Source organism: Hemibagrus wyckioides, linkage group LG11, assembly GCF_019097595.1.
Source record: "Hemibagrus wyckioides isolate EC202008001 linkage group LG11, SWU_Hwy_1.0, whole genome shotgun sequence".
NCBI lineage: Eukaryota > Metazoa > Chordata > Actinopteri > Siluriformes > Bagridae > Hemibagrus > Hemibagrus wyckioides.
The window spans coordinates 31740763-31764217 of record NC_080720.1 but is presented as its reverse complement, the minus strand read 5'-3'; the positions used below and the strand labels follow the sequence as shown (position 1 = coordinate 31764217).

Genomic DNA, 23455 nt, shown 5'->3' with positions numbered 1-23455 from the left:
TTATTATCCTGCATTTTATATCCATTTGGTTTCATTTCGCTGGATTATGTTGTGTTTTATGCTGGTTTTTGAGTGACATTATACTCACGATGAAGTGAAAAACCATCCTCCCCCCACAAAAAAATAAAAAAATGTCCAATATGGCCGATTCAGATGGGACTAAAATCTCAGCAGTACTCCTGCGCTAATGGCGTTACCCACCTCCACATGGAAAACTAATCTAATACGTATATATGTATTGTAGGGTTCCTCGGCCCTGAAATCCTCGCTCAAGCAGATTTTGCCGCACTCCAGAAATCCGAGCGCTCCCTCGCTGATGTAAGAGATACTACTAGTTTGTTAAAACCTGCAGAGTGCTGCTCCTGAAGCTGAGAGCAGCGAGGGATGAAAGTGAGAAAGGGTTTTTGTCCCCACAGGACCTACACTTGAGATGTGTTAAGTGAGAATGGGAGTGCCTCGCTGGCCACCTTCCAAATCAAATAAGACCCCCCTCCCAGGAAGGGCGTCTATTCTGTGCTCGCTCGCACCGCGGTTCCCATTTCAGTGCGCTTGTACTCGACTTCCCTTCTCAGAGTGGGGGGGGGGGCAGGAAGCAGGAATAGACAATGATGAAGTGTGTCTATGTTTAGCAAAGGCAGATCTTTTTTCAGCATCTTGAGTCACGCTAAAAGAAGGCTGCAACACGCTCAAATTAAAGTTTTCTTCTCTTCCAGCTACTTCTCAAAAACTTGTATGGAGTTTATCTCTTACATTGACTGCTTTTCAGTGCAGCACCACTGCAGCTGTGATGCCATTCAATGGAGAATTACAGCGTTTCATTTCTTACTGAAGTGATGAACAAAATAGCTGGAGCTCTAAGAGTGTCAGGAACAGCTGGACAGTTCCCTGCCAGGCCCAGAGAGGGCGCTGGCAGGTGAACCTTGGAAGCCTGCTTCTTTGTGTGTCTTTTGTTACGCCCTTCCTATTGTTCCTATCCTGATTGTGTCACCTGTATCCCATTAGCCCTAATGTCTACCCCTATAAATAGGGATCCTTGTGTTTGTGTCCTTGTCCATGATTATCTGTACCATGGTTTCTGTTGGGGTTTTGTTTGCTAGGTTCCATGTCCAAGCTAAGGTCTAGGTTTTGTTTAGTTTAGTTTAGTTAACCACGCCATGTCTTGTGTTACGTTTGTTTCCCTATGTCGCGTCTTAAATGTAATAAAAGCAGTGCTTCGCTGAATCCTGCGCAAGGGTCTCATTACACTGTGTGCTGGCGTGCGCACACACACCACGGGCGTCTGGGGTCGAGCCCCGCATAGGGCGGGGGTCCCAGACGTTACAGAATCATGGACCATCTCTGAGACCCAGCGGGATTCCCAGCTAGTTCCTGTCTTCGGTAAGGATTTGCAGTCTGCTGGCTAGAGCCCTGGATAACCGGTGGATGGCATCCGGCGGATCCTTTTCCCCGTTTCCCCAGGGAGGTGTCCCCATCTTCGTTATGGTCGAGGACGTCTGTCCCATTTTTATGGGAATTTACAAGGAGGACGTCACTCAACTTCAGGCCATGGGGGACACCCCCTTTTTATCGGTCCCACTGGAGGCGGGCTTCCACCACCATGTCAGCCGGGGACGCCGCTCTGCGATGGAGTTTCCGTGGAGGACGTCGCTCGGCACCACGGGTGGAAGACGCTTCCCTCCCATTTCTTTCCAGGGCCGGATGTCAACTTACCCCTGGGACCTGGGGCATCGCCGTAGACTGCATTTATGAACTACATCAGGCCTTGCATCTCCCCTCTATGAACTACATCTTCCGCCTACTCCTGAGGCGTCCCCTAGGCGGAGGTTGGGCGCTTCGGGAGCTGCGCCTTAGAGGAGGGGGTTATGTCAGGAACAGCTGGACAGTGAACCTTGGAAGCCTGCTTCTTTGTGTGTCTTTTGTTACGCCCTTCCTATTGTTCCTATCCTGATTGTGTCACCTGTATCCCATTAGCCCTAATGTCTACCCCTATAAATAGGGATCCTTGTGTTTGTGTCCTTGTCCATGATTGTTATCTGTACCGTGGTTTCTGTTGGGGTTTTGTTTGCTAGGTTCCATGTCCAAGCTAAGGTCTAGGTTTTGTTTTGTTTTGTTTTGTTTTGTTTTGTTTAGTTTAGTTAACCACGCCATGTCTTAGGGAAACAAACGTAACACATGTCGCGTCTTAAATGTAATAAAAGCAGTGCTTCGCTGAATCCTGCGCATGGGTCTCATTACACCGTGTGCTGGCGTGCGCACACACACCACGGGCGTCTGGGGTCGAGCCCCGCATAGGGCGGGGGTCCCAGACGTTACAAAGAGCTCTAAGACTAGCATTATACATGAGTTATTTAACAGTTCATGCTAGCAACCTAACAAGTCCTGCATTATATATGTCTGTTTCTTATAAAGGAAGCGTAGATTGATTTAAAGAAAAGAAAAGAAAAACAGTAGCAAGCTACAAAACAGGGACGTAAGATAAAACTCTCCTTAGGCAATTAGATCATTTATTTATTTTTGTTAGCGAGTAAGCAAACTAGCATTGAATTAATTTAGATTATGTTGGTGTATAAATCTGTACCTGGTATATATCTGTACCAATTCCAACCTGAATAGGTATAGAAATTGGTTTCTATTTAAGAGTTTTCAAATTGTTAAGAAATGAAACAGAACAAAAGAAAAAGCTAACAATTTGTCACGAGAGCATGAACACAATAACAACAGAGGCAGAAGAGTAATCAGCAAACAGGAAAAGGACAAGAGATGGACAGCAATCAGGGGCAAAGACAACAATCAGAGAAAAGGGAAGAGCAAATAGATCAAATATGTGCTTAGTTTTTGTGTAGACATTATTTTAAAAAGTTCCTCATCTACCCATCAGGCTTTGCAGAGTCGGTCTGGCTGCGCTTATTAGGGAATGAAAAACACCTGGATCACGACCTTAATGATTTCATTACTGCCGGCAGGCCGGTGCAGGACGAGTGCAGGACGAGTGCAGTGTGGACGGAGGAATAATTTGCTGAAACAGCAGGATAAGCAGAGAGGAGTGCGAGCACGTTCGCTTCAAGGTTAATGTCCTGAGCGGAGAATCGATTTGTTTGTGTGTGTTTGTGCCTAATGGATCACACGCGTTACACTGGCAGTTCATCCGAGTCTGTTTAAACCACTGATGGTAATGATTTGTTGAAATCAATCAATCTTTTGGTGGCTGTGAAAGAAAAAAAATGCTTTCTGAAGGAATGGCTTTAATTTTGTTAGGAGAGAGAGAGAGAGACAGAGAGAGAGAGAGAGAGAGAGAGAAAGGGAGATGACAGAGAAAAACACAGAGAGAGAGAGAGAGAGAGAGAGATGACAAAGAGACAAACACTCGAGAGAGAGTGAGAGAGAGAGAGAGAGAGAGAGAGAGAGAGAGAAAGGGAGATGACAGAGAAAAACACAGAGAGAGAGAGAGAGAGAGAGATGACAAAGAGACAAACACTCGAGAGAGAGTGAGAGAGAGAGAGAGAGAGAGAAACACTCGAGAGAGAGAGTGTGAGAGAGAGATGACAGAGACAAACACTCGAGAGAGAGAGAGAGAGAGAAATGGATATGACAGAGACAAACATGCGAGAGAAAAAAAGAGAAAAACGGAGAGACAGACACTCAGAGAGAGAGAGAAAGAAAGGGAGGTGACAGCGAGACAAACACTCACAGAGAGAGAGAGAGAGGGATATGACAGAGAGACAAACACTCACAGAGAGAGAGAGAGGGATATGACAGAGAGACAAACACTCACAGAGAGAGAGACAGAGTGAGAGAAAGAAAGGGATATGACAGAGAGACAAACACTCAAGTGAGGGAGAGAGAGAGAGAGAGAGAGAAGAGCAGTATCATCATGCCTTGTTGTGCTGTCTGATTTGTCGGTTTAATTTTCTCCCTCCTGGGAATTAACTACTTTTTAACTACAAAGAGTGCCGGAGGGAGATAGAAAGGAAAACACAGAGAGGGAGGGAGGGAGGGAGAGCGAGAGAGAAAGAGAGAGGGTGAGTTAAACAAAGGGAGAGAGGGGGTTAGAGTTACAAGAAAAATACTGATAAAGAGAGACATAGAGAGACAGACAGAAATTGGAAGAGATGTACAGATAGAGAGAGAGAGAGAGAGAGAGAGAGCTTTCAACATTCTAAGTGAATTTAATGATCTTATAAAAAATCTTTAGCTGTAATTTCTCATACAGTAATTTCCTCCTGTGTGTGCATGTGTGTGTGTGTGTGTGTGTGTGTGAGTGTGCGTGCGTGTGTGCGTGTGTGTGTTGTTTAGACACACCATATATTTTCACATCATAGAGGAAGGAAAGCGAAAGCGAGGTTTCTGTCATGTAGCTGTTGAGCACAGTGACGGAGCAGCAAACAAACATGGCAGCAGATGAACATCTGAGATGCAGAACCGGCTTCCCCGTCCATCCATCATGCGGCCGGTCATTATGGGATATAAATGGCCTCTTGTATTTTCTGGAGTCGGGTGAAATACATTGGCTGATGTGCGTTTTTCACCTTTTGTGCCATGATATTTAATCGAGGCTATCGTTCATCTGGAGAGGGAGATGAAATCAGTCCGTGACGATTTGGATACGAGCGAGGATTATTCAGAGCCGTGTTACTGCAACGATCAGCCAGCTCACATGTAGTATACGGTTAGTTTAGATTGAATAGATAACTGGTTTAATTTAGTATAGTAATAGATACTAGTTAAAACAGTTATAGTCGATAAAATGGGTGTAATGTACTTTCTAACACTACAGTAGTGTCATGGATGGCTTGGACAGTTCGGCCTGGGCAGGGGTTTGTTTGTGCCATGTGCTTTTGTGTATTTAGTTGAGTTAAATATAGTACAGCTTGCTATAGCATGTGTTTGTCGTCCACAAATAAATCCATTCTTTTGTTTCAAGAAACTTTGAACTTCAAAGCTGTTCTGCAGAATAAAAGACAATCACGCCGACTGAAGCAAAGACACGGAGGACAAAAAGCCACGGTGGTGTGGTTCATGTCTTTCAGAACAAAACAGCACAGCACCAGGAAACGTTATTCAAACACCGAGTAAATATAGGAAGAATTTAATGATGGTCTCCGCCTGGGTTTGAATAAGTGCACGGAAACGAGATGGATGACTGCAATTTCCGTCTATTAAATGCCTGAAACGATCTGTTTAGCATTAAGGACGGACAGGAGAGGTGAAGCTGAAGCATGTATTTAAATTTTTGACAGTATGAAATATGCAGCAGGTTTGTGGAGTCAGTGTTGGACTTCAGACTGGACTGTAAAGAAGGTGTGAGAGGATATGAAACAAACTGCACTTTCCAAAAAGGAGTAAAGCACTCGGGACATGCTGTTGTGGAAAATTAGAATCAGAGTTATGCCGAGTTCACGCTGCACGATTTTAGCCCTGAATTTCATTCGCCGACTAGTTTTGCAAAGTCGCCGAAAAATGCCCCAAATCAAGGCAAATCGGAGCTCGTGAACGCGAGTGGAAATCACACAGTGTGAATTACCGAAGATGCAAACTGACCGAGTCGCAGATCATGCCGAGTCACTCAAAATCGTGCAGGGTGAAAGGAATTCTGACTGAAAAACACATCGGCGATGACCTACAGCCAATGAGAGAGCGAGATACAGGGTAGCGGTCAGTTCGGGGAGGAGTTATAGACCACAATATCAGCAAGCACGACTTCGGTTGGAGCATAATAATATAGTTTAATAGAGTTTATAGGTTTTTATCAGACAAAATGTCTTTAATTATAGTTATATCAGAATAAATAAGCTTTACCATAGCATCAAACAGAAATAAAGCAGAAACATTAGCTTGACCAGGCGCATCAGCAGCAGCACATTGCAAAATGATTCATTTGTTCCTTGTTCCCCGCACTGACCATTTGGATTGTGAACTTTTTGCATAATTCCATTTCCAGTCTTGTGAGAGAACTCTGATGTTACATGTGATCATGAGTTATTTCCTTATTATTTCTCGCGTATGTTCGGTTGTGAAACTCGTAATAAACAGAGTTGCCAGCGATTCTTCCTATTGTGAAGTCATGCAGTGTGAATGCTCCCCCAGATAGTCCTGCAGTGTGAACACAGCAGAGACTGAACGCTCCCCTAGACAGTCGTGCAGCGTGAACACAACAGTGATCCGACCACTCTGAAAATCGTGCACTGTGAACTCAGCATTACTCTAACAACCCAGTCAGAGTCAGTGTGTAAACAAGTGGTCGAGGGTTACAATAGAACGACACATCAACAAATTTCTGGCCCGGATAATCAAGTGCTGTTGAGCAATCTGGGAAAGCTTCATGAATTTTAGTGCTCTTTTACTGTCTATAACGATCCGCTTGGAATGGCAGAAATGTCCTGTGGTAATAAAGAGGGCGAATACTCTACATCTCTCCGAATGGATCGTTTATACTTTTCATAATACATTTAATAGACACACTTCACCTTCACAGCTGTGACACAGCGCAGAGTCGGACAGACGTCCAGGAGAAACTCTTTCTCTGCGGGCATTCTAACATGGCACTGATAAATTTGAGATGTTTTTTTATCATTTTATTATTGGCAATTGACAGATTACACAATCAGCCCGGTGTTCTGCTTCGGCTGTCCTGCTTTTGTTCCTGCAGGGCTTTTAATTGTGTGTATTATCATCCACTGAAATCTACTGAGCTGTTCAGGCTGATGGTTATTTTTTAGTAAGGCGTGTCGACAAATTAATGTTTTTCTTTCGACTGCTCCCTCTTTGGGGTCGCCACAGAAGATCATTCGGTCCACACGTTTTCAGTTTGGCACAGGTTTTACATCGGATTCCCTTCCTGACACAATCCTCCCATTTAATCTGGGCTTGGGCCCAGCACCAAGAGTTAACTCTTCAGTAGGTGGGTCAGCGCCCTGTCCGGGCTGCAGCAATGAGAGCACGGGATCCTGCCGCTGGATCACCAGGAGGCTCATGTCTACAGATTAATACATTTACATGATTACAGACGCCCTTATCCAGAGTGACTTACATTTTTTGTCTCATTTTATACAACTGATGGTTAAGGGTCTTGCTCAGGGGCCCAGCAGTGGACCTGGGAGTGAATCTCACAACCTTCTGATCAATAGTCCAACACCTTAACCACTATCTAAGATGAAGCCATGAATTATTACGAATTTCTAAAGCAATTTGAGCTCAACATGCCGTAGAACGTTCCAGTTTGGACAACGCTGGAATTGCCACGGTCATCTAATTCAACTAGTCTCACTCCTTTTAAAACAATACAATAATTTGTAGTCACAGAGACCCAGGAATATGAAAATAACCGGATGAATATCCTTAAAAGAAGCACTGGGAGATACCGGAAATCACATCATGTGTGTAGTAGTAAGAATAACAGATATATGAGAGTGTGTCCAAATAAAATACACCATTCAGTCTCTTTTTTTTATTTATTTACTCTCAATAGGATTATGAAACAGCTGCGTGGCTGCCTCTTGAACGCATAATTTCATTATTTTTAAATGCATTAATCCAATTTAGCATGATATCAGATTCTAGCTGCAGTACAGAGACTGTATCGGTGAATTTTAATGCATGTGTGTGCCTTAAGAAAAGATTTGAGGTTGATTAAATCTCTCTACTGTAAATAGATTATGAAGCATTCTTTTTATTAAGGTTCAGCTTTGTTTCATGCTGGAGATCTTATTTCTCTCAAGAAGCTCGAAGGTTTCCCTTATCCCGACGAGTACAAGGCGTTTAAACCCGTCTGTCTCCGATGCTGACAAGATAACAAACCTGTGAGGGTCCGTGCTTTCACCTTTGCTTTCTTTCATATTGCTTTATAGCGTAGCCATTTGTTTTGGTGTACATTTGTTTGGATTGTCATTGAGCAGCTGGGAATAGTTCCACCATCACACACACACACACACACACACACACACACAGAGAGAAATTAATGGGTGAGAGTAAAATATGGGCATGTTTAAGTGACTCGGGCGAGCGCAGCATTCCAGCAGGGCAGAGGTTTTATCATGCAGAAACAGGCGTGCAGATTAGAGGGAAATTATTCAAATGGATTTAAGCTCTAAACGGAGTGCTCCGAGTCAGCACTTAAGATTTATGAACCTGCTCCATTATTCCTGAGAGCTTTGTCTCGGAGAAGTAAAAAAAAACGCCCGAGAGAGCCACGCAGACGCCGGCAGGCCGCTCGGTTGCAGGTTAGACGATACGCCCGACTTCATTACGGCTTCATTCTCGACTCGAGTCGCGAGCTGAGGATGAATCACTTCAGTGCTGAGCAGCAGTGTGTCACTGAGTCTCTCTGCACTTCACTGTGTGTGTTAGATATTACACTACTGGTCCGGGTCACGTGTGCTGGGAATGACCATACAGAAAAACTCAAAACAAACAGAAAAAAGAGAGCTGAGTAATAAATATCATAAATATACTGAAATATCAGAAACATGCATCGTAGCAAACCCTTTTTATTACAGTCTTGGGCGAGGTTTCTGACAGATTTAAGATAAGATCCCAAGAGAAATCAAGGCACTGGTGTGATCTAATAAATAAATAAACAGCTAAACAAACTACCTAATCAATAAACAAGTAAACAAGCAATTAAATATTTGTGGGAGTCAATGATCAGATCATACATACATCAACAGGTACATTAAAAAGTCGATAGACAGATAAATAGCTATTTAAATAACTAGAAAAAAAATAATTTGTTGCATAAATTGCCTAAAAAATATCTACACAAATAACAAAATAAATATTCAGATGAAATGAATAATGAAGTAAATAATTAACTAAATTAAAAACTGAATAAATACAGAGACAAATGGATGAATAGAAATAAATAATTTAGTTTAGAATCAGTCTGATAAATAGCTGCTTAAATTTAAATTATGCTTTAAATATATATATATATAGGGAAGCTAACTAGAAATAAATATTTACCAAGCTGGGAAAATAAGAAAGAAAGAAATAAACAAAAAGAAAGAGAGAAAGAAAAAAGGAAAGAAAAAAATAAACAAAAAAAGAAAAAAGTAAAGAAAGATAGAGTTGGTCTAAGTAAGGAAAGAAAGAAAAAAGGAAAGAAAGAAAGAAAGAAAGAAAGAAAGAAAGAAAGAAAGAAAGAAAGAAAGAAAGAAAAAAGAAAGAAAGAAAGAAAGAAAAAAGAAAGAAAGAAAGGTGGTCACAGGTGTGTGATTTCAGTCCATATAATAATACAGTTTTATCCAGTCAGTGAGCTGAATCCTGTACTGTGTGTGTGTGTGTGTGTTCTGTGTGAGTGTGTGTGTTCTGTGTGTGTGTGTGTGTGTTCTGTGTGTGTGAGTGTGTGTACTGTGTACTGTGTGTGTGTGTGTGTGTGTGTTCTGTGTGTGTGTGTGTGTTCTGTGTGAGTGTGTGTGTACTGTGTGTGTGTGTGTGTGTGTGTGAGTGTGTGTACTGTGTACTGTGTGTGTGTGTGTGTGTGTGTTCTGTGTGAGTGTGTGTGTGTGTTCTGTGTGTGTGAGTGTGTGTTCTGTGTGTGTGAGTGTGTGTACTGTGTACTGTGTGTGTGTGTGTGTGAGTGAGTGTGTGTTCTGTGTGTGTGTGTGTGTGTGTGTCATGGTTATAACTTGTACTGTATAATGAAGATGATGTTAATGTGGAGGTTGTCTCTCCATGTTCAGTGCACTTCCTGGATTAAACCCGAGAGGTATTCAGCACTGGGTCAGTCCTCCTGAAAGCCGCGCGTTCGCGTCACTCTAATCGCTTTTCTTAACTGCCCTAATAATGAGATTACCTGCACCGTGAGGCACATCATCTTACTGCCCTCCTCACTCACTGCAGTGCACACCATCTGATAGCTGGCAGGAAGTGAGATGAGATGACGTGTGTGTGTGTCTGTGTGTGTGTGTGTGCACAGTATAGTATACTGAAAGAAAGAAAGAGGCAAAGAGAAAGAAAGAAAGAAAGAAAGAAAGAAAGAAAGAAAGAAAGAAAGAAAGAAAGAAAGAAAGAAGGGAATGAAGGAAGAAAAGAGGCAAAGAGAAAGAAATAAAGAATGAAAGAGAAAGAAAGAAAGATAAGAGGCAGAAAGAAAGAAAGAAAGAAAGAAAGAAAGAAAGAAAGAAAGAAAGAAAGAAAGAAAGATAAGAGGCAGAAAGAAAGAAAGAAAGAAAGAAAGAAAGAAAGAAAGAAAAGAGGCAAAGAGAAAGAAAAGAGGCAGAAAGAAAGAAAGAAAGAAAAGAGGCAAAGAGAAAGAAAGAAAGAAAGAAAGAAAGAAAGAAAGAAAGAAAGAAAGAAAGAAAGAAAGAAAGAAAGAAAGTGATGTGGCTTCAGGACATCATCTTCAGGAAGGATTTATGCTTTAATGCTTGAATGGTTTTATGGCTGAAATTAAGCAGCGGTGTTTCCCGCACCATTACATATGAACTGGTGTGTGTGTGAGTGTGTGTGTGTGTGTGTGTGTGTGTGTGTGCGTGCGTGCTTGCATGTGTGTGTATGTATGTGTGTATATATATGTGTGTGTGTGTGTGCGTGCGTGCATGTGCATGTGTGTGTGCATGCTTGCGTGTGTGTATATGTGTGTGTGAGTGTGTGTGTGTGAGTGTGTGTGTGTGAGTGTGAGAGTGTGTGTGAGAGTGTGTGTGTGTGTGTGTGTGAGAGCACAGTAAGTGTTGAATGACCGACTACGTCTCCTCCAGAAGTTCTCTGTAACCTTTCCTCTGCCTCTTTCCCCCTGCCCGGTCCCTGCGGCTGTCACTTTTTTAATAAGCTATCCATCAGCCTCGCAGCCGAACCTCCCGGCTGTTTTCTGCAGCTACAGATTGAGCATTTGCGCAGGGATATTGCGTAAGTCATTTCACAGTCACGCAGGCAGCCGAGGAACATTAACACTCAGGTGGGAGATGATGGAAGACGTTTATTTAACCCCTTAAACACCCAAGGACTTGAAGTGGAGTAGTTCATATGCAGGATGAGAGGTTCAGGTGATAAAGACACACTAAACAGAATAAAAATCATAATAATCACTTATTATTACACTGAGAAGTGAATATCAGAGGGTTGTGCAGTTAACTATATAGTTATGATAACCGTGATAAGTTTTGGCACCCTTAATTGAATGGAGTAGACCGTGCTGTATTGGTGAGGTTCGGACTGTAAGGAATAAAATGGATGAATGATGAAATGGCCCTAAAAGATAATGTCAATAAATTTATTTATTTATTTATTTAGGTAAACTTTGTTTAGTGCATTTCTTTCTTTCTTTCTTTCTTTCTTTCTTTCTTTCTTTCTTTCTTTATTAATTTAGGTGCTTGTTAGGTGCATTTCTTTCTTTCTTTCTTGTTTTTCTTTCTTAATAAGGTGCTTTGTTTGGTACATTTTAATTTATTATTATTATTTTTAATTAATTAATTTATTTATTTTGGTGCTTTGTTTGGTGCATTTATTTATTTGTTTGTTTTTTGTTTATTTAGGTGTTTTTTGTGCATTTATTTATTTAGGTACTTTGGTGCATTTCTTTCTTTCTTTTTTTCTTTCTTAATTAGGTGCTTTGTTTGGTACATTTTAATTTATTATTATTATTTTTTTTTTAATTAATTTATTTATTTTGGTGTTTTGTTTGATGGATTTATTTATTTATTTGTTTGTTTGTTTGTTTATTTAGGTGTTTTTGTGCATTTATTTATTTATTTATTTAAGTACTTTGGTGCATTTCTTTCGTTCTTTTTTTCTTTCTTTCTTTCTTAATTAGGTGCTTTGTTTGGTACATTTTAATTTATTATTATTATTTTTAATTAAGTTATTTATTTTGGTGCTTTGTTTGGTGCATTTATTTATTCATTCATTCATTTATTTATTTATTTACTTGCTTTGTTTGGTACATTTATTTATTTATTATGTGCTTTGTTTGGTGCATTTCTTTATTTATTTTGTTAGTTATTTAGTTTGGTGCTTTGTTTGGTGAATTCATTCATTTATTTATTTGTTTGTTCATTAATTATTTTTGTGCTTTTTTGGTATTTTAACTGTCATTTTATCAGCATAGTATTGTGCTGCATTTTATTTCATGTTTATTTTATTTTATTTGGGTTTTTTTTTCTTTTGTTTTTTTCTATCTATTCTTAAATATCCTCTGGATTCTCGTGACGTGGATGTTGTCGTATTCGGATTATTTTGACTGCCTGATATCAACTTACTGTAGAATAAACACATTTATAAACCTGATAGAAGATTTTAAAATGAGGAACTGATGCAATCAATCAAAGAGATTTCAGAGTTTCCTAAAGATTTAGATATTTATATATTTTATTAATAAAGCAGTTGGTGCTTCAGATCAGAGCAGAACGTTAATGTCCAGCTAGAAATTCAGAGAGCATCAGTTATCTGGTCAGAACACACTGTCCAGAGGCAGACACCTGAGTTCAAGCGCATTACACACCTCACACACACACCTTAAATATCTCACACACACCTTACACACCACACACATCTCACAAGCCTCACATACACACACACACCATGCACATCACACACACCATGCACATCACACACACACCTGACACCTCACACACACACACAACACACATCCCACACATCTTACTCACCACACACACAAAGCATACACATCACACACACCACAAACACACACACACCTTAGACACACCTCACACATAGCTCACATACCTCACACACACACCAAACATACATACATCTCAAACATCTCACACACTCCAGGCACAGTTTCAGCTCCTTCTGAGGATGATTGTTTTTTTTTTCTGTAATGCACACCATGCACATCACACACACCTTACACACACACCACACACATCCCACACATCTTACACACCACACACACAGCATACACCTCACACATTCCACACACCACACACACATCACACAAACCTCACACACACCTCACACACCTCACACACTCCAGGCACAGTTTCAGCTCCTACTGAGGATGATTGTTTTTTTTTCTGTAATGACACGTGATTTAATGAAATGTTCCCCTTCTTCATCTTCACTGCTCTTCTTTCCACTTCGGCATTAAATGATTCTGTCTGGAGTTCTTTCTTTTTTATAAACTCCTGTGATGTCTCCTGCACTCAGAATGTAATTAAATGTCCATTGCTCTTCATTTTCTCTGCTCTATTTAAATATCTACCCCCCCACACACACCCCTTCCCCTGACAGACCGGGCTCTTCTCATTGATCTCGATATCTCCGGCTCGTCTTCGGTCTTCAGTGAGACACTTTAGCGAAAGGACATTTTAATGGCATGAAAGCAAAAGGTGATGTGGGTCGTGTTAATAAGTGTTACTCCCCAGTGCCAGACACATCGATTCCCTCGGAATAATTTAGACTTCTGATGTCTCTTCTTTCGGCCTGCCACTCCGATTAAAGCCGCCGTACTTGAGAGCTTCGTACTCCGTTGATGGATTTTTAATGTTAACAAATGCAGACTTTCAGTTTTAAATCAATTCACTTTACATGCTGTAGATCAGAAATGTCACATTTACAACCTTTTTACTAATTCAGGCTCGTGTTTATTAAACAGGTTTCAACTAGTGATGGAAAATGTGACAGAACTATAATAACCCGAGATGTTTCAGACTTCCACGACGTCTACATAAATATTACATAAATATTTTTTTAATTATTAATTATTAAATACACAATATTTAATAAACAATGTAATTTAATTAAAAAATATTGAGGATTAAATAAATAATGAGGATTTATTAAAGAAATAAGTACACAATTCTACCATTAAGTTATCTGTGAATTTTTTTTAAATTAAAATGTTTTTAAAATATATCACAATACCCTTAAAATCTCGGAGAAGTATATTGTGCGGTTTATCAAACTATAGTCTTAATATCATCTTATTAAAAAAACAAAAATAAGCACAAATAACATGAAGATTTTATAAAGTAAGCATAATAATAAAATCCCTAGTTCTTGCAAGTTATAAATGCTCGATTTTTAAAAAGTTTTAAAGTTATAAAACTATAAAATTGTTCAGTAGGTGCTTGGACCCCACAAGTCACTTCTCACTGCTGTATACATACAGCAGCAATCTGTGGGGCCCAAGCACCTTTCACATATAGAAAGGTTTTTTATTTATTTATTCCACGCCTTCCTATTCTTAGCTTTTCCTATTCCTAAAACACACTGTTGATATGATCATGCATCACTGTACCTGACATAAACTGGCTCATCCAGCTGTGTTTTTGAGAAATCTATCCCTCTAGCATTACATGCATGTGGCATTATCATGCAATGAAATATCTGAAAGTACTGTTAGTAAATTCAGGAAGCAGGGACTGAACCCAGCTGTGTTTGAGCAGATCATGGCGTGGTTAAGACGGTAAGAGGATGTCTGGTTCTCTGTCTTTGACTTTGAACCGTCTTTGATGCAATCAGGATGCGCTGTTCCTCACGTTCTCTCTTTCTCTGTTTCTCAGGTGGTTTCTGTCCTGAACTGTGGCGCTTCTGTCTGTCATTATGATGAACATAGGCTTCAGCAGGAAAAAAGGTACGAGACGTGACGGCCGCTGGCGGTTTGACTGATAACTCCGAGCCGGTGTCAGTTTTCCTGCTCTGGCAGCGGTCAGTTTTTGTTGACAGAGTTGCAATGCTAATGTTAAAAGAAGGAACTGATGACCAGGCTGAGCGCATGGAGCATACGGAAAAGTTTACTATTATATTTATTTTAAAGGGTTTCTGGCCAGACTGGAGAAGAAAAAAAAGTCACATGATCCCTTGACTCTGGACGCTATTATGGTCCCTTCTTCAAAAAAAACAGAATAGTGTATAAATCAAGACTGTTTTAAGGCCCTGTCTTGGAAAGGATTTGACGGCTTTTCCACTGATTTGACCCGAGACGTGTCGTGTGACATCTGGATCAATTGTCTGAATCACCGTGAAAGGATCTTAGCTGCATTTCAAGCTATAATTTGTTCATTTGTGACTAGACAAATCCACACTAAATCCACAGGTTTCCTCGCTAACACATACTTTACTATACGAATTAGCTTTGAATCGTTCACACTGAATCGACTCATCTAATCGGTTCTTTCCGGTTCACGTGGAATGCAAGTGAACTGAAAACTAATTTAACCCAAAAACGATCTCCAGATTTTTGTTGTTCATGTTGTTTTGTTGTGTGAACTGAATTTAGCTGCATGCATACACACATTGAAGCGCTTTCTAAAATCGTTATAAAATAAAAACAAATCGGTGTAAATCACAGCGACTGGAATCTCAGGTATCCCTCGTGTTGTTAGTGATGAACTTCCATCCTGCACAGAACCTGATTTCCACGTGGCACGTAGGTTATTAATGACCGAGACGGAGACGCCCCCTGGACACGCCTGCTTGGTCACAGGCCACATTCAGAGTTTTATCTCTAGTCCCACTCGTGCAGGTGGCTTTGAATATTTCATGGATGTTGGAGGGTTTTACCGGCCGGCTTTAAGTACTCATTTTTCTTCTGCTTTAATCGGGATGATGTCCTGTGCTTAAGGTTTGCTTACAAGAATTTGCTAAGCTTTAGTTTGTGATTCATCAGATAATTGTGAATTTCTCATGAGGGACATATTCTTTATTTTCCCATAAAGCAAATCTACTCTGTCTCTCTGATAAAATGATAAAGTAGCCAAAAAAAATATCGCAGTGAAACAATTTCCATAAAACCCAAATATCCGAACTGAAAGCCTCCCCAATAAACAGAAAGGTCTACAATGGGAGAGTTTGTCGAATCGGCGCCGAATCATGAGGTTGTGAGGTTGTGAAGTTGATCGTCGTAAATGAAGTGATGATAAAGGGATGAGGTGCAGGTGAACGAGTGTTTTATCGTCTAATAAACATTCTAATAAACATGGCTCTCATCACTTCATTTCACAAAGAGCCTGTTTATAGAGTCTCTCGCTCTGTGTGTGTCTCTCTCTCTCTTCTGTCTTTCTCTCACTGTGTTTTATGTGTACCTCTTTCTGTCTCTGTTTATTGTCTCTATGTATTCTCTCTCTTTATTTGCCCATTAACATCACTGTTTCTACTCCAGTCTGTGTCTTCTCTCTCTCTCTCTCTCTCTCTCTCTCTCTGTGTATTTGTGTATTTTCTCTCACTCTAGTTTTCTGTCTCTTAGCTCTCTTTTTGTTTGTTGTCTTACTCTGTACTTTCTGTCTTTTTCTTCTCTCTATTAATCTTTCTCATCTCTCTCTCACTCAGTCTTTCTCGTTTTCTTTTATGTACTTTGTCTCTCTTCCACTGTGTCTTTCTTCTGTCTTTGTCTCCCTCTGTATTTTCTTTCCCTCTCTCTCTCTCTCCCTCTCTCCCTCTCTCTGCTGACTCAGGGCTAACTCCACTCAGGTCAGCTAACTCGGGTCACACCACTGAGATGCACTTTTAGCCATTTCATTCATCACGCTGATTTTAGGACGGGACGAACAGAGACACTGAGAGGACAGGGTGCTACACATCACACACTGGATATTAACTGCAAGGGAAAGGGGACGTGGCCAGGGTTAGAGAGAGACAGTACATACCCAGTGAAATGTGTTCTTCAGAGAGACTTCGGGGTGGTAACAGTAACACTGCTTCATCTTCATCACACCCACCTTGTCGTCGATTAAATGCACGGTCCTGTATTTTTGTCATATCAGGACTGTTTAATCAGCAGAAATTTCACCATGAGGATTAAAGAGAAGGGCGGAGTTATGAGCCGTTAGGGGCGTATCCTCCACTTTTTTCCACTTCATTTGAATAGGAAGAAGAATAAACTACTGACCAGTGCACTTTACTGTACTTCAGTTCATGAACTCACACCGAGAGAATGTACGCATAAAGCATCATTTCTTGCTAACGTTAGCAGGTTAAGTGACGTGGGTCATGTGTTCAGATTTGCTGGTGTTGTGTAATGTTTCACTTCCTGTATCAGAAATGCTTCACACAGTGTGTCCACAGCTTCATCGTGGACGTTTTTACCCATTTTTTTGACTTTTTTTTTATCTCTTCTGCAGATAAACCGGCCATGCACAGCCCCGAGGCTCTGGTGAAGCATTATGTAGCCTACAGCGCTAAGGTAAAGTACAGACGTATAAAAAAAAACAAACCCTGCTCTTATTCCTTCTCTTCCTTCTCTGTGAGATTTTGTTAGGAGAGTGAAGTTCTACAAAATCAGGTCTGCTCTGATGAAACTAACCGCCAAGCTTTAATAAACCGCAGAGATTCAATCTTGCACTCGGTGGCGCCGGTCTGGGAAAGGTGTTAGAGGCAAAAAAAAAAGGAATTTCTATTTCTTTCTTGGACGCCAACAATGTGAGAAGCCGCTGTGTAATGTGATGAACGAAGTTTTCGACGAAATTTACTCTCAAATGATTTCTGTGGAAATTTAACTACTTACAATTGAGTGACCTTAACGTGATCTAAAATGTCTTCCTGGTGAAAACACATGACTCTGTAAAGTCTGTAAATTAGCGAATAAAAAAAGCTAACAGCACCTTCTTCTGAAACATATTTTGAAAATTGTTTATTGATCGTTTGCTAGCCAAAGTAGCGAAATGACTAGAATTTAGAAGCGGTCTGCTAGCATAATTGCGCTCTTGAGAGTTACCTCACAAAAGTAATAAAAATGTAAATTAGCTGAATGACCGCTAGCATCTTCCGAAACGTCTTCTGACAATAAATACAATTTTTCTGACTGGACTGAGGCAGCATTAGCATGTGTAGCACACTGCTAGCTCACTAACTAGATAAGCAACTAGCTGTTTCTATTTTTGTCAAAATGCTTTGGAGAGAGCATTATTTTAGCGGTGCAAATTCATTCTAGAAAAGACGTAGTGCGGTAATCAATGTATCGAGCTGAAATTATTTGCAGCGACGGAAAAGAAAGCGACCCGAACGACCGCAGAATGTTAGAAGAACGGACCGTAAGCGTAGCATCGTGTTAGCATGGCACAGAGCTAAAACGTGAGGTTCGATCTCGAAACGTGTGAGCCGATCTCATACAGAATTGGATCGGTACACTGTGTGTGTGTGTGTGTGTGTGTGTGTGTGTGTGCATGTGTGTGTTGATATATGGAAGCTGCTGAAATGACGGATGTAGTGAGAGAAGGAACAGCTATAAATGCTGAGAGAGGTCTAAACCCTGAGGTGTTTTATTTCCCCTGTATTCCCTTCCTCTTCCTCACGCTGTCACATTGTCTTTCTAGCAAACACATAAATATTTCTCTCTCTCTCTCTCTCTCTCTCTCTCTCTCTCTCTCTCTCTGTTATGGCTGTGCTGCTCTTTGCCACTTGATGAATTGGTACATTACATTCTAGAATTTGCCACAATCATTAACTTAAATGTGTTTTTTTGTTTAGTTTTTAGGATTCACAGAGGTTGACCAGCCAAAAGGCACGGATGTTGTTCGGGTGGCTGTGAGAAAACTGAAGGTAAACAGCCCAAAAAAATAGGAATTTAGTTAGTTTAGCTGCTGCATAGAGTTACGAAGTACAATTAGCTTGGTGTGTAAAAGTTTAATGACAAAAACACGAGCCTTTGGGTCCGAGTCGTTCGTTCGTTCATCATGTGACCACTTTCTGGATATATTAAATATTACATATTGGAAAATATTAATTCTTTAATTTGCCCTTTCTCTGCTTTTCACTGTCTGTGAACAAATATTACTTAATAAAATTAAGAACATGCAAACACAAAGTACATATTGGTTGTTTATTTTCACCCTAGTTGTGATTTTGCTTGTATGATTTTCCTTTGCAGATTCTCTATAGGAAAATCAAGAGTCTGCAAAGGAAAATCAATTCTAAGTAATATTTGTTTCGAAGTAAAACTGGTGACTTTTGTCGCCCCCTACTGGCTAGTTATATAATACAGCGTGTACCATGTTCATGTTGTTGATGCTTTTGTTGTTGTTGTTGTTGTTTTCTCAGTTTCAGAGGCATATCAAAAAATCCGAGGGGGAAAAAGTTCCCAAAGTCGAGCTACAGATTTCCATACATGGGGTCAAAATATTAGATCCAAAAACAAAGGTATGTAATGCATTATAAATCTTAAATAAAGCTTATATTTAGTGATGTGAATTTTATTGCTCTTTCTCTCTCTATCTCTCTCTCTCTCTCTCTCTCTCTCTGTCTTTTCCTCCTTCCATTTCTCTGTCTGTCTGTCTCTTTCTCCATCTCTCTCTCTCTCTCTGTCCTTCTCTCTTTCCATTTCTCTGTCTGTCTGTCTCTCTCTCCTTCTCTCTCTCTCCCCTCTCTCTCTCTCTCTCACTCTCACACACACACACACACACAAATATAAAAGATATAGAACATAGATGGCAAAAAATGGATAATCTGTGTGTGTTATGTATGTGCAGATGTTTGTACAATGCAGTCCCGTTATGATTTTTTGTGCGTTTTCTTACACGTAGGACGTGCAGCACAACTGCCAGCTGCACAGGATGTCCTTCTGCGCCGACGATAAAACGGACAAACGGATCTTCGCCTACATCTGCACCGAGCCGGACACCAAGAGGCACCTGTGCTACGTGTTCGACAGCGAGAAATGTGTACGTCTGAAACACTGAAGCATGGCACAGTGTCTTATGTGTGTGTGTGTGTGTGTGTTTGTGTGTGTTTTTTACTTTCTCTCATGGTTGTCTGGTTGTAGGCAGAAGAGATCACCATTGCCATCGGTCAGGCATTTGAGCTGGCGTATAAAATGTTCCTGCAGTCCGGGGGGAAAGACGTGGAGTCCAGAAAGCAGATAGGAAACTTACAGAAAAGGGTGAGAGCAGAACTGATGGCTGTGGTCCACTGCTTTAATGCTGAAATAATGACTATTGGGTTATTTATTCTGCTGTATAGAGTCAGTCATCGCTCATCCTTCATTCCTTCCCTCCTTCCTTTAGATTGCTATAAAACTTTTATTACAACTTTTCAACAAGAATTGAACTGAACTGTGGTTTAAAAACAGATATTTGGGTTTTTATTTTAGATTCAGGACTTGGAAATGGAAAATACAAAGCTCAAGAAACAGCTTCAGTGTCTGGAGGATCAGCTGATCAGCGCACAGTCATCACCGGTACATCAACAATACTAATGATTATATTACACACTTCTCCTGTAGATCACATCCACTCTGCTATGTTTTCTAACACCTTCTCTTTCTTCTTCTCTCTCTCTTTCTCTCTCTCTTCTGTCTGTCTCTCTCCATCACCCTCTCTCCCTCTCTTCATTTCTCTCTCTGTCTCTCTCTCTCTCTCTCTCTCTCTCTCTCTCTCTCTCTCCATATCTCTCCCCCTCTCTCTCTCTCTCTCTCTCCATATCTCTCCCTCTCTCTCTCTCTATCTCTCTCTCTCTCTCTATCTCTCTCTCTCTCTCAGCTCTGGCATTTTAACACCTCGCCGGACACCTGCGTCTTGTCCTCCTCTCCGTCCTGCTGTACCGATGACGTCTCCTCGCTGTCCTCTCTAGAGATTTCCTCTGTCACACTAACGCCTCTCAGTTCGCCCGATTCCGGACAGTCGGCAGGCCTGCTGACTCCGCCTCCTGCTAAACCCACCCACTCGCTACCGTCCAACAGCTTCATTGTCCCTCGTCCTCATGTACATGAGTTTTTTGGCTAACAATGCTAACACCTTATTGATTACCCAGCAGCACGTCGTAGTGTTTATCAGTCCGTTGTGTTAGAGGAATAAAACACTTGCTGATCAGTAACCTCACTTCCTGTCCTTGATTATTTTCCTGGAACTGCACAAGACCTTCTGATCCATGTTGTAACTTTGGGTGTGTGTCTTCAGGCTGTTAGCATCCCGGTGAAAACCACCTCCACAGATGTATTCGACATGCTACCCTTTACACCCGGATCTTCCACTCCAAGGATACAGATGTGTAACGGGAATTGGAATTTCCCCTGGCCACCTCCTGTAGACAGAGGTCAGTCGTCTGGAAGTGGGCCTTCATGTATATACTGTATATATTTACGAGTTATTGTTGACTACTCGGACAGAAAGAACGTATTATTGCATCATAAAATCCAAGCCACTGATAGACGAAGCAGAGTTTCTGTTCTACCAGACAACAAAATGCAGTCTGAGTTTTTTTTTTTTTTTATCCGTCTGTCTTGCAGGTACAGACCTGTTCGGAGCCGTCCCCTTTGACCCCTTCACCTGCGGCCTTTTGGACTTCCCCCCAGACGTCCAGTCCAAACTGGATGAGATGCAGGTGGATTATTCTTTATAACTATGCTCCTTTTAAAGGGATGTGATGGTCAGTTCATGGAAATGTTTGTAGCCAAGGTGTTCAGAACCCACGTGGATTAAATTAAAGCAGGAATCTGGGTTTAATGGTAATGACATTATTCATGAATAATACAGGTCTAGTGATGTCATACAACTGTACGCATAAATGACGTATGTATGTTAAGAAGCAAATAAACAAATTCTTTCTCTCTCTCTCTCTCTCTCTCGCTCTCTCTTCCTCGCTCTCTCTCTCTCCCTCTCTCTCTCTCTTCCTCCATCTCACTCTCTCTCTTTCTCTTCCTCCCTCTTTCTCCTTCTTTCTCTTCCTCCCTCTCTCTCCCCCCCACACTCCCCTCTCTTTCTCTTACTCCCTCTCTCTCTCTCTCTCTCTCTCTCTCTCCCCCTCACTCTCCCTCTTTCTCGCTCTCTCTCTTCCTCCCTCTCTCTCTCTCCCTCTTTCTCACTCTCATCCTCCCTCTCTCTCCCTCTTTCTCGCTCTCTCTCTTCCTCCATCTCTCTCCCTCTCTCTCTCCCTCTCTCTCTTTCTCTTACTCCCTCTCTCTCTCTCTCTCTCTCTCTCTCTCTCCCCCTCACTCTCCCTCTTTCTCGCTCTCGCTCTTCCTCCCTCTCTCTCTCCCTTTCTCGCTCTCTCTCTTCCTCCATCTCTCTCCCTCTCTCTCTCTCCCTCTCTCTCTTCCTCCATCTCTCACTCTCTCTCTCTCCCTCTTTCTCACTCTCTCTCTTCCTCCCTCTCTCTCTCTCCCCCGTGTTTCTCTTTCTCTCTCTCTCTCTCTCTCTCTCTCCGTACAGCGGCAGAGATGGTTTGTAAACTGTTTACTCTCCTGTTCTGTTTTGTCATGTAGTGAAGTGTATAAAGAGTTAATCATGTGCGTGTGTGGAAGTGGAAGTGATTTTTCTTTTTCTCTTATTTACGCTGCATGGATGATTTTTGACGCAGTTCAGACTAAAAAGCTTCGAGACACAAGCCGAGTCTGTGATTGATAGACGCGTGATTCTATTTGTTTATTGTCTGCATGCCTCTTTCAGACCAAACGGTCACTGTGAACCTGACGAAAGTGACCATGATCTTCGTCTTATTCTTATTATTATTATTCGTTAAACATTTCTTTACTGCATCATTAAGTGTATTTATAGTCTGTTTGTCTTTTCAAATCCAGCAGTTTTCTTGTTCCTAATTGTTTTTCTTTCCTTTCAGGAGGGGTTCAAAATGGGTCTGACTCTAGAGGGCGCCATTTTCTCCCTGGAGCACGTGGACAGTCGGTGCTGAAGTCTGAACAGAACTTTCTGTATTAAGGGATGAAAATTTGAGCAGGCCGTTAAGGACATGTACAAATTCTTTCTATTTTTATATTGCAGAAAGTGCGTCTGTAGCCACACCCACACCCACACAGAGTGTCACATCCTGCTGAAAAACGAGTCCGTCGTATTTATGTGGCTGTCGAAATATTTTGTGGATTTTCCGCTCACATTTCTGTAATGTTTGCACTTTCTCTGTTGATCCTTAGACACAAACCTGTCCTCCGTTTCCATCGCATTTATGTAGAACATCTAATATTTGCTTTATGACTATTTGATGATATTACCCTCGGTAAACTAACCGGACATTTCCAGTTAAAGCTTTAAAAAGAAAATCTGCATTCCTTCATAGAAGTTTAGTCTGAATTCTTCTGCATTAAAGATGTGCTTCAGAATTTTCCCTGTATTTTTTTTTTGTTAAAGAGAAACTTCACACCCTGGACGAACAGAATTAAAAATTAAAAGATATCAGCAAGAAAAGACATGCATTTATATCAATGATTACATCCCCAAAAAAATGAATACACTCATTCTTATCGTTCTTTAATGAGACACTGTAGGGTCACTAATTACTCTTAATTATTTAAGGTGTGTGTGTGTGTGATAATCGGCAGTAAGAATGCTCTCGAGAGGTAGCACATAATAAAAGTGTACACAGGTCCAAATTTACACTTTTTCCCACTTCAACAACAAACCAGAATGATTTGCGCCAATCTATATATAATAAAAACGTTTAAGTTTAAAAAACCATCAGTGGAATTTTGATCCACATAAAATAATTAAAAAAAAAATAATAATAATAATTGAAAAACAAAAAATCGAGTGTAAATATGTTTTAAAACGTGTTTGTATTTTTCCGTTTAAAATAATATTATTTTATTGATATGACGTAGTACAGGGAAACGTGATTT

The 23455-nt window shown here is 40.8% G+C and overlaps 1 protein-coding gene across 3 annotated transcripts in view; it reads left to right on the top strand.

Annotated features, from left to right (window-relative positions):
* The window catches only part of gulp1b (GULP PTB domain containing engulfment adaptor 1b), a 33049-nt gene extending 10008 nt beyond the window's left edge, over positions 1-23041 (top strand). The window contains exons 2-12 of one of the 3 annotated variants that reach the window (XM_058403713.1): positions 14463-14533; positions 17019-17080; positions 18364-18435; positions 18934-19032; positions 19416-19553; positions 19655-19771; positions 19982-20068; positions 20370-20591; positions 20787-20922; positions 21116-21210; positions 22444-23041. In XM_058403713.1, the coding sequence (XP_058259696.1) occupies positions 14503-14533; positions 17019-17080; positions 18364-18435; positions 18934-19032; positions 19416-19553; positions 19655-19771; positions 19982-20068; positions 20370-20591; positions 20787-20922; positions 21116-21210; positions 22444-22515 (1131 nt within the window). In that variant the 5' untranslated portion in view covers positions 14463-14502 and the 3' untranslated portion in view covers positions 22516-23041. The remainder of the gene's footprint in view (positions 1-14462; positions 14534-17018; positions 17081-18363; positions 18436-18933; positions 19033-19415; positions 19554-19654; positions 19772-19981; positions 20069-20369; positions 20592-20786; positions 20923-21115; positions 21211-22443) is intronic. The other 2 variants (XM_058403714.1, XM_058403715.1) reach the window with 2 other exon arrangements.
* The last annotated feature ends 414 nt before the right edge of the window (positions 23042-23455 follow it).